General features: G+C 31.9%; 1 protein-coding gene across 1 annotated transcript in view; it reads left to right on the forward strand.

Moving 5' to 3' along the window:
* Positions 1 to 12569, forward strand: part of LOC127710033 (mismatch repair endonuclease PMS2-like) — a 73909-nt gene that overhangs the window by 29593 nt on the left and 31747 nt on the right. Inside the window, exons 11-13 of the mRNA XM_052215755.1 lie at positions 3078 to 3157; positions 3636 to 3702; positions 4393 to 4426. Of these exons, the coding sequence (XP_052071715.1) occupies positions 3078 to 3157; positions 3636 to 3702; positions 4393 to 4426 (181 nt within the window). The remainder of the gene's footprint in view (positions 1 to 3077; positions 3158 to 3635; positions 3703 to 4392; positions 4427 to 12569) is intronic.

Raw genomic sequence — 12569 nt, forward strand, 5'->3', positions numbered from 1 at the left:
CCGAGTTGCAGGGTTTTATTCATAAAAAAAGGGGGGATTTTCCAGTTTTCAGACAAAAACTCTAAAATACTTTCAGCAATTCTTATGAAACTTTGGTGAATTGTTTGTATGTATTGATATAAGCTCCCTTTAGAATTTTATAAATTTTACATTTTACATTTCTGAGTTATGGCGTTTTATTCATTAAAAAAAGGGGTGATTTTCCAGTTTTTGAACAATAACTCAAATATGCTGTCACCAATTCTCATGAAACTTTGGTGAATTGTTTATATCTATTGTAGGCTCCCTTTTTATTTTCATAAATTTCTAATATGACATTGAGAATAAATTGAACTTTATTTGTTTATAGTCTGACAACAGGTTTACTAAGTATTGCACAACAGCAAGAAATCTTTAATTGCATATTCAATTCATATAACCAATTTCAAGATCTTTGACTACATTTATTCAGAAACCTATAATATGTCAAATATTAATTACAATCCAAATTCAGACCTGAATCAAGCTTGAATATAGTGTCCATTTTTGCCCCAACTGTTCAGGGTTGGACCTCTGCGGGCGTATCTAGTTGTGTTTTGGTCAGTTTTTCTTAAACTATAAGCAATAGGTCAACTATATTTGTTGTATGGAAGAATTGTTAGCTGTACATGCCTGCCTGGCATGGTTCATCTGACCTTGACCTCATTTTCATGGTTCATTGGTCAATGTTTAGTTTTCTTGGTTAATGTTAAGTTTATGTGACAGTTGTAATAAAGCTTTATATTAAGGACTATCAACATAATATCAGTGATTAGTAAAGAAGGCGAGACATTTCAGCGTGTGCACTGTTGTTGGACAACAACTCAAAAATGCTTTAAGCAGTTCGCATGAAACTTTGGTGAATTATTTATAGCTATTGATGTAATCTCCCTATAGATTTTCATAAATTTCAAATATGACATTGAGAAGAAATTGAACTTTATTTGTTTATAGTCTGGCAACAGATTTATTAAGTATTGCGCAACAGCACAGTTTATTGCACAACAGCAAGAAATTTTTAATTGAATATAAATTCAATTCATATAACCGATTTCAAGTTCTTTGACTACATTTATTCAGAAACTATAATATGTCAAATATTTAATTACAATCCAAATTCAGACCTGTATCAAGCTTGAATATTGTGTCTATTTTTGCCCCAACTGTTCAGGGTTGGACCTCTGCGGGTGTATCCAGCTGCGCTCAGCGAATCAGTTGATTTCTTAATTAAGAACTCCTTTTTTCATTCATAAATTACTTTAAACTTGGAAATATAATTTTGCTTGGAGTTATAGTTTCTAAAAAAGTATTGTCATTGAAAGAGTTGACATGTTGCAATGTACATTTATTCTACATAGTTCTATGGTACCAAATCAAAAGTTTATATAAAAGAAAGAAGTCAAAGGTTTCCCATCACAGTTTAGTTACATACATTTTTTTTGTACCTGAGGTCGTTGAATATAGATCATTATATAAATAAGGAGATGTGTTATGATTGCCAATGAAACAACTATCATCCATACTTACTAGTAACAAACCACATTTGCAGAGTTGAATAAAATACAGTTGATAACATTTACTTATTACTAAAAAGAAAATGCCTAACTATTTTAAACAGTATTTGAATATCAATTATATGGTCATTTTTATAAACTTCCTGTTACAAAACTTATTTGGCACAATTTTGGGTTCTCAATGCTCTTCAACTTTGTACTTGTTTGGCTTTATAACTATTTTGATCTGAGCGTCACTGATGAGTCTTATGTAGACGAAACGCGAGTCTGGCGTATTAAATTATAATCCTGGTACCTTTGATAACTAATTTGACTATAAACATAGATAAAAAAGGTACAAACTGGACATAATGCACAAGTTCATAAACAAGTGAGAACAAACGCCTTCATATAGTGCTCAGAATATGACATTCATAAAACTTGTTCAATATCATTAGAGAACTCTAAATCTTAAATAATGAAAGCCACCTCTGATAAGTACACTGTACTATGCAAGATAATGATATAACTGGACTAAAAATACACACAACCTGTAATTAACTGCCTTTACAGCGCTTTCGCGCTTTGATTTTAACCCTCTTTTGTGTTTGGAGCAAAGGCTAAATAAGATAGAGAGAAACTGAACAGACTTCAATGATCAGCAATATAAGAAAAAAAAAAGAAAAGATTTTTGTCATTAATTCTATTCTGGTCTACAATGATGGAGAGTGTCCTTTGTTGAATATGCATATAGACCAATGTGAGCGACACAGGCTCTTTAGAGCCTCTAGTTTTTTATCTGACTCATATATCTGTATGCAGATTTTCATGAAATCGCAATAATTAATCTCAGATTTTTTGTCCATTCTTCAAAAATTGCAATGATAAATGAAGGCGATAATTTCTGAATTTACAGTAAATAAAAGAGTCTATAATGTCAAAGATTACCATCAGAATACAAGCAAAATCTCAGTTTCTCTGTATTAATATGCATTTATTTTTTGAAATGTTATAGAAAATAAAGAATTTGTAAATCTAATTATACACCCGCTTTAAAAAAGTGAGGGTATACTGTTTTACCTCTCTCTGTCCGTCCGTTCGTCCATCTGTCAGTCCGTCCATCGGTCCCATGAATATTTTTCATCGCATCTTTCTCAGGAACTACATCGTAAGGTTTCTTAAATTTGGTTTCAGGGTTTATATAAGTCAGCTTTACGTGTGATTCAGATTCATCACTCAACAACAAATGCATATTTGGGCGGGGGTATCATCAGTGAGCAGTGCTCGCAGTTTCACTTGTTATGGATGGTATAAACACATGCCATTTCCAGTAAACAAAGTGTATGATGTAGCAGACAGTTGATGTAGAGTATTGGTTCAATGTGTCATCCCTCTGTTTCATAGGATGATATATGCAGATGAAGCTGCTCTTTTGATTTAAAAAATAATAGAATAAACTTGATATATTTGAAAATGGATCAAAGCAATATTAAGCATTTATTGTAGCTTTGACTTGTAAAATGTTTTTGATAAAGACAAACATTAATAAAAGTTTATTAATTTCAGAATCAGTTGATGTGAATGTGACCCCTGATAAAAGACAAGTCTTTATAGAAAATGAAAAGATTTTATTAGCTGTCATTAAAGTAAGTATGTTTAGGTTGGTTGCTGTATGCTTAATGCCCAGTGGCCAATATTTGATGAATTTTTAGGGACAAAAACATTAAAAATAAATCAAATGGGTATTTTCTGCAAGATATGTGAAAAGCTTTTGCTAGGTTTCTTTAAAAACACAAATAGCATGACACTCTTCCTACATGAAACATCAAATTTATCATCCGCATTTGGAACAGATGTGACTGCATATTTACACATTATGCACAGCCTACTGGATCCCCTTTTTAGCATGTTTTATTTCTAGGGTGGTCTTTTTAACCATATATTTATCCCCTAGTCACCCCTTGATGTTCATAGTAAGTATGTGTAGATTATATGTGTATCAATACAGGTGACAAATGTCACATGACATCATGAAATAAAATTTACAACACTGATTTGAAAGCTAGATTTTTATAACATCAAGTTACATGTAGATGAGTTTACAAATCTGTTTTATTTTTTCAGACATCTTTGATAGAAATGTTTGAACCAACATCATCTGTATATAATGTTAATACATTACAGATCCTGGGTAAGTATGGTCAAAATAGAATTTGAAATTAAAAAAAATGAATAAAACTGCTATTAAATATTTAATATCAATTATTAAAAATTTTCTGGTATAAATTGGAACAATGACAAGTGAATAAAAAATGAATGTCTTGGTAACAAAATGGATATTGTTGGGTTGAACCTTTAATTTGTGATATTGTATAAGACTGCACAACAAAATTGAAAGAGATTTCTAAGAATTCTATAAGATGCAGTTTTTATGTATATATAACATATTGGTTTGCTAGCTCGACAGTCTTATATTTTCACCATTTAACATCAGACATAACATCTCCAGTCTTTGAGTAAGGCATACAGACAATAAATTACTGTATAGCTAGCATACAAGAGTGTAGGAAATTTTGATTAATGAATTGTTGTTTGCTTTTTGTCTAATGGCAAATATTTCGTGCATGTTCAGGACAAAGGAAAATTTAGGAAATAGGTTTATTATGCTTGATCCATACTTATACTTAAACTATGTATTCACCTATACATCAATTTGATATTAAAGTATAAATGTATTTTTTTCAGCTTAAATCTTTTGTACAACCCAATCTGTACACATAATGATACAAAATGTTACAATGAATGGTAAATGTTAGGGATTTCCTATCCTCTTTGGAAAGAGGTTATTTTGAATGATACTACCTTTTATTTTTCTCTCTAGGCAACACAGTGAAAACAAGTCCCTTTAAACAAAGGTTTGTAGCTTGAAAATAATCTGTTTATTGATCTTGGTAAGATGTTTATGTTTGCAATATTGAAAACATTTGGTAGAACTTATTATTTAGTATACTGTTTTTAGCTCACCTGGCCGAAAGGCCATGTGAGTTTTTCTCATCACTTGGCGCCCGTCGTCCGTCGTCGTCGTCGTCCGTTAACTTTTACAAAAATCTTCTCCTCTGAAACTACTAGGCCAAATTAAACCAAACTTGGCCACAATCATCATAGGGGTATCTTGTTTAAAAAATGTGTCCGAACACCCAGGCCAACCAACCAAGATAGCAACGGCTTAAAATAGAACATAGGGGTAAAATGTAGATTTTGGCTTATATCTCTGAAATTTAAGCAATTTTCTAGTTTCCAGACAATAACTTGTGGAACGGTGTATGGATCTCTCTGAAATTATACCACAAGTTTCCATACCAAAAAGGGATGGTTAGGATTGGCTTTGGGGGGTTATGGCTCAAACCGTTTAGGAATTAATGCAAAAAAGGGGGAAAAACAAGGGTTTCCTGGTTAATGGACAATTAAAAAAAAAACAATGTTATGTTTGGATTACCTCTCTTACACTGCTTTTAAATTATGTATAAAGAAATATTGTATTGTCTTGAGGTGATTAGCTGTCAATTTATTTTAGAAGTTACTATTTAAAATTGCTGATTAAGGAATATTGATTTTAGCCATGATTATGTATGTCATTTTCTATTTTAAGACTTTTATGATGTATTTAAATGGGTAATTATGGTTGCAAACTCCGTTGGAAATCTGAATTGAGATTATGACCATATCTTGAGGGAAAGAATTTTTAGTCCCCTAGGGGACTTTAGGTTTGCACTCCGTCCGTCTGTCTGTCTGTCCATCTGTCCGTCTGTCCATCCGTCAGTCCGGCAAATCAGCTTTCCACACTTTTTTTTCTTCATTCTTGAAGATATTGATTTGATATTTGGTATATAGTTTTATCATGACAAGTTATAGATCAAGTTTGAATTTTGTTCCGGTCTGATGATTTAGTCCAGAGTTATGGACCATAACACTGGACCATATCTTATGTTAGAGAACTATGTTAAACCATATTTCTGTACAAAGGGAGATAACTCATTTTTTAAAAGACATTCTTTGTTAAATTATTTGAAGAATTTTTTGGCAGGTTTGTTTGTTTGTTATTTAGTTTAAACTAATTTTCTGAATGCTATACATATAAAAAAAAAACTATGAAGAGAAATCCTTTAATTAGATAATAATCTATTTTTATTAATGTATATATTTCAATACATTACATTGTGTAGATAAAAGTTGTTGACATTTTATAGGTAAGTTACAAATCTATATAATTAGTTTGTGACAAATGAAAGAAAAAATATTTGGAACTATTAATTATATTTGATTATAATTTGAAAATAGATATACACTGCATTACATCATATCTAATTTTAGAGAACTATTAATCATATCTAATGTTTTTTTTCACTCATATAATCAGTTTTCTACACTGTTTTTAGTCATGCTTGAAGATATTGACATGATATTTACTTTTTGTTTACACCATGACAAGTTATAGAACAAGTTAGCATTTTGTTCCAGTAAAAAGGATTTTTTACCCGGTAGGGGACTATGTATTGCCATGCAATACTCTCAGAATGCTTGTTTTTTTTGGAAAAAGGGGGGGGGGGGGTGGTGGGGTGAGGTGAAAAAAAATTTGGGGGGGGGGTAAAAAAGAAATTGTGAGGGGGCGGAGACAATTTTTTCTCCTTTCAGATTTCATAAATTAAAAAGAATATTTCTTCATATATTTTTTTTTTTGCAAAAAAAAGTGGAGGTTTTTTTTTTTTTTTGGGGGGGGGGGGGGGGGGTCAATTTGCAACAGCATAGTGTATTGCATAAAAGCAAAAAAAAGGGGGGTAGGTTTTTTTTTTTTTTTTTTTTGGGGGGGGGGGTCAATTCGCAACAGCATAGTGTATTGCACAAAAGCAAAAAATTGTATATAAATTCAAATCATATAACCAATTCTAAGTTCTTTGACTACAGTTATTCTGTGTCAGAAACCTATTATTTGTCAAATATTTAATTACAATCCAAATTCAGACCTGTATCAAGCGCGAATATTGTGTCCATTTTTACCCCAACTGTTCATGGTTGGACCTCTACGATCGTATCCAGCTGCGCTCGGCGAAGCAATTTATTGGTTATTATCTTAAATATTATTATAGATAGAGATAAACTGTAAACAGCAATGTTCAGCAAAGTAAGATCTACAAATAAGTCAACATGACCAAAATGGTCAATTGACCCCTTAAGGAGTTATTGCCCTTTATAGTCAATTTTTAACAATTTTTCTTAAATGTTTGTAATCTTTTACAAAAATCTTCTCCTCTGTAACTACTGAGACAAATTTAACCAAACTTGGCCACAATCATCATTAGGGTATCTAGTTTAAAAAATGTGTTCGATGACCCCCGCCTGCCAACGAACATGGCCGACATGGCTAAAAATAGAACATAGTGGTAAAATGCAGTTTTTCTCTGAAACTAAAGCAAAAGTATAATGGTTGCATTATTTCATGCATCAATTGTAAACAAAAATTATCAGGTGAGCGACACAGGCTCCTTGGAGAATCTAGTTTTAATTGTAAATTTAATTTCAAAAAATGCATTTGCAACAGTATAAAAGTTATTTATTTGTAGCTCTTAAAGAAAATATCAATAACACTTACATTTTCCACAAACTTCATTAATGAGTGACAAACACAAGATAGTACAGATTACTAGTACTAATGACTTCGATGTTTCGATCACAACTAAGAATTTCAAAATGAGCGTAAAAGTGAAGAAGGTTTGCTATTTTATTTAAAGATATTTGAAACATATGGCTATTACAAATAAATGTACTGATATACAATAAATCATGTTAGATTTAAAACAATTCAATAGTCAATCAGTACATTATTTATATTTAAGAAACTAGGCTTTTTCAAATATGTACTTGGAGTTTTTTTAAAGTGATTTTTTTTCAAATGAAGTCATCCGTTCATTATCACTGAACTAGTATATATATTTGTTTAGGGGCCAGCTGAAGGACGCCTCCGGATGCGTTAATTTCTCGCTGCATTGAAGACCTGTTGGTGACCTTCTGCTGTTGTCTTTTCTTTAGTCGGGTTGTTGTCTCTTTGATACATTCCCCATTTCCATTCTCAATTTTATTCAAGTACAAAATCGTAAAGCTTGACTTAAAAAACAAAGATACGTAGAAGCATTTGTAACTGATTGAACCTTTAAAAATGGAGGGTGTTCAGTTCTGTTTTGATGTATAAAAAGCAGCCACCTCCATTTGGATATGGACTTTTAATATGATACCATGTGTAGAGAGAGTTTCATAATTCTAGCATGTAAAGGAACCCTTGAAACAACTCCCAGAGGACTTTGTAGGTGGCCTGTTGCATGTTAAGTTTCTGCCTCTATCAAACAAATTCTCATTTTCAATTGGCAATCAAATTTCCTGTCCTTCATCCTCAATTCACTTTGCAGAACCTACCAAACTGTTTCTCTGTTTGTATGTAATATTTTCCACTGGACAAACAACCATTAATCAATAGTACCTGTATTTGATATAGTGATTGTTTTCTGTAATTTTATGATACTACCTTGATGTGAAGTACATATGATAACGCTTATTTCTACATGTATTAGATACACTCATATTAGGCTGATTGGGACTGTTGAATAAACACCAAGATGTAATGGTCAATGCAAAATGATAGATTTCAATTATAAAGGAGGGAGTATTTCTTTTATGGTCAGTTATGATAAATGCAGGATATCCAATTACATTTAATGAAATCTTGGTGTAAAAAGTGTAGTTGTATACTATGTAATGTAACATATATATAAGCTATAGGTCAACTTGTACTAAAAACCAAAGGTTATCAAGGATGCTGTTTTGGAATGTGTAAATACATGTATATTTGTTTAAGTACTGCTATAGCTCAATCAGTGAAAAACATACACACTAAGAAGATTGAATTGAACCAATCCTGGATATGGCTATAATTTTGTTTATTTTGGTATTTTATGTATAACAATCAATCTGTATGTTATGCTTTGAAATCAAATCATTTAACTTAAAAACAACTATAGGTTGGTGTTAATATTAGAAAGTGTTATAAAATTTTGTTGCTTTTTTGTGTCAAATTGACCATGCAGTCAAATTTGTAAATTTGGGATTTTTCTCTTTTTTTTTAGAACAAAAAGCATAAAATTTCAACTTATTTGTTGTAAATGATTGGAAAAATACATATCAAAGAATTTTGAAAAGACAAAATTGATATGGGATGTACATATTTTTGGTAAAATCATTTTTTGTAGCCCTCACCCATTTTCTCAACATTTTGGCTGATGAAACTGACTGGATTGGTTATAAAATTTGAAAATTTTATTACTCAAAAACTACTTATTGTAAATACACAATTTTTTTCACAGAGTTTAGTTTGATTATAATATTTTTTAAATCCATTAATATTTTCCACTTGTATCACATGTTTTGGAAATTATGCCCGAACGCGATTTCAACAAGACTGAAACATCAGAAGAATACATCCTTAATTCAAGCATCTCTTTTTAAAGGGAGTGTTTTTTATGAGTTTGTACATATGTAGAATGATAATAAAAGAATATATATTTATATTCCCTGGTACTGCATGCTTACAAAATCTATCATTTGCATAATTTTATTTTTAGTTTGTTACTTTTGTTGTTTTTTTTTAGTTGTTATATGCATGGTACCAAAGCTTGCATAGGGTTGGCTGTACAGTTACACCACATCTACTTAAACTACAGAAACACTTTTCTACTCATTTTTTTTTTAAAAGGAGTATAGACCAATCTCTAGTTGTTTTTATGTCCCACCTAGGGGCATTATGTTTTTCGGTCTGTGAGTCCATCCGTCCGTCCGTTTGTTCGTCCGTCTGTCCCACTTCAGGTTAAAGTTTTTGGTCATGGTAGTTTTTGATGAAGTTGAAGTCAAGTCAACTTGAAACTTAGTACACATGTTCCCTATGACATGATCTTTCTAATCTTTCTAAAGCTGGAATCAGTTATATAATGGTGTTATCTTACCTTTTTATGTGAAATCTTTGAAGTTTATCGTACTTCAAGTTATCAAAATGTTCACTTTCACATATTTTAAATCTGACATGTGATTGATCTGCAGATTTGTACATAAACATATGGCCGATTGTATGATAAACACCAATTGAAAATGGATCTTTTTGAAAAGTAGGATTATAAAGTGTAAAGATTATATAAACGTTTTCATTTTAAGTTTGTGAAATATGATAAATGATTTTTATACGCCCGTTTATTGGATGTATTATGGTATACCGTTGTCCGTCTGTCAGTCCGTCCGTCTGTCCGTTGTCAACATGTCGGACATTAACTCAAAAATGCTTTAACCAATTTGCATAAAACTTTGGTGAATTGTTTATATCTATTGACGTGAGCTCCCTTTCATTTTTTATAAAATTTAGATTTTATTTTTCCATGTTATGGGGTTTTATTCATTAAAAAAAGGGGGATTTTTCAGTTTTCGGACAATAAGTCAAGAATGCTTTCACCAACTTGCAAGAAATTGTGATGAATTGTTTATATCTATTGACATGAGCTCCCTTTTGATTTTTATAAATTTTAGATTTTACATTTCCGAGTTACAGTGTTTTATTTATAAAAAAAGGGGGAATTTTCCAGTTTTCGGACAAAAACTCAAAAATGCTTTCAGCAATTCTTATGAGACTTTGGGGAATTGTTTGTATGTATTGATGTAAGCTCCCTTTAGAATTTTATAAATTTTACATTTTACATTTCTGAGTTATGGGGTTTTATTCATTAAAAAAAGGGGTGATTTTCCAGTTTTCAGACAATAACTCAAAAATGCTGTCACCAATTCTCATGAAACTTTGGTGAATTGTTTATATCTATTGATGTAAGCTCCCTTTTTATTTTCATGAATTTCTGATATGACATTGAGAATTAATTGAACTTTATTTGTTTCTAGTCTGACAACAGATTTACTAAGTATTGCACAACAGCAAGAAATCTTTAATTGAATAAAAATTCAATTCATATAACCAATTTCAGGTTCTTTGACTACATTTATTCAGAAACCTATAATATGTCAAATATTTAATTACAATCCAAATTCAGACCTGAATCAAGCTTGAATATTGTGTCCATTTTTGCCCCAACTGTTCAGGGTTGGACCTCTGCGGGCGTTTCTAGCTGCGCTCAGCGAAGCAGTTTATTAGCTCACCTGGCCCGAAGGGCCAAGTGATCTTTTCTCATCACTTGGCATCCGGCGTCCGTCATCGTTGTTAACTTTTTACATTTTGAACTTCTTCTAGAGAACCACTGAATGGAATGAAATCGAACATGGCATGAATGTTCCTTATGAGGTGCTGACCAAGTGTTGTTACTTTGAAGCTGATCCATCATCCAAGATGGCCACCAGAGGGGGACTTTGTTTAACATAGGACCCTATGGACAATACATACAAATGTTTTCTTTTAGAGAACCACTGAATGCAATGAAATAAAACATGGCATGAATGTTCCTTATGAGGTGCTGACCAAGTGTTGTAACTTTGTAGGCGATCAATCATCCAAGATGTTCGCCAGCGTGACTTAAATTAACATAGGACCCTATGGGAAATACATACAAATGTTTTCTTTTAGAGAACCACAGAATGGAATGAAACCAAACATGGCATGAATGTTGCTAATGAGGTTCTGACCAAGTGTTGTTACTTTGTAGCCAATCAATCATCCAAGATGGCTGCCAGAGGGGAACTTAGTTATACAAAGGACCCTATGTGAAATACATACAAAAGTCTTCTTTTGAAGAACCACTGAATGGAATGAAACCAAACATGGTATGAATGTTCCTTATGAGGTGCTGACCAAGTGTTGTTACTTTTTAGCAAATCCATCAACCAAGATGGCTGCCAAAGGGGAACTTAGTTTAACAAATGACCCTACGGGAAATATATACAAATGTCTTCTTCTAGAAAACTGCTTAATGGATTGAAACCAAACATGGTATGAATGTTTCTTTTGAGGTGCTGACCAAGTGTTGTTACTTTTTAGCTGATTTGTCATTGTCCTTATAAAGTCATTTTCTACAATTTCAATGAATTTATTGATAATTTCTGTAAACTTTACAAAAGTCTCATGCTTTTGATTAAATTACGGGGCCAATATTAAACCAAATTTGGCTTCAATCATTATTAGGATATCTGTTATGATTTTAATCTATTTTTATATGATTTCCAAAACCAAAGTAGAATCAGGTGAGCGACACAGGCTCTTGAGAGCCTCTAGTTTATATATTTATATCATTCTGTATATGTGTAAGTACATGGTGAATATAAACGGGATATGTAGAACAGAACAGGAACTTTCTGTTTGTCTACCATTGAAAGAAGCAAAATGTTTTTCTGTATTTTTCTCGCTCACATCAAAAAGCATTTGATGTCTTATATTTCCTCAGGCCAACATGTGCAAAATTTAAGACAGTCCTATTAAAGTTATGGAACTTGAAATTGGTGTATTGGACTAGGGTTTACAGATCTTGAGATGTTAAATGATTAATTTGATGCATGTTTAAGAAAAAGAAATATTTTTTACAGTAGAAATTGATTTTAATGTGTGGTAAATGTTAGTATTTTTATGCCCCACCTTTTAGAAGGGGGCAATATGTTTTCTGGTCTGTGCATCTGTCCTTTCTTTTGTCCCAGATCAGGTAAAAGTTTCGATAAAATAGTTTCCATGAAGTTGTGGTCACACTAACTTGAAGCTTGGTAAACATGTTCATTATGATTTTAAATTTAATGCCAAATTACGGTTTTGAACCCATTTTGTAGTTCACTGAAAATGGGATGATGCAAGTGGGGCATGGTGTCCAATGGACAAGTATTATTGTTAATAGTGTACTAAGCTCAGTTCTGATTAAGAATGTGAATAAAAGAAGATATTGGGTATAAATTCATAATATAGCAACATACCTGCCAACCTTTTGAAGCTACAAAGTGAGAGATCTCCCTCATTCTAGCTCCACTAAGGGGAAGAGTACTGGTATT

This window comes from Mytilus californianus, unplaced genomic scaffold, assembly GCF_021869535.1.
Source record: "Mytilus californianus isolate M0D057914Y unplaced genomic scaffold, xbMytCali1.0.p SCAF_7, whole genome shotgun sequence".
Taxonomy (NCBI): domain Eukaryota; kingdom Metazoa; phylum Mollusca; class Bivalvia; order Mytilida; family Mytilidae; genus Mytilus; species Mytilus californianus.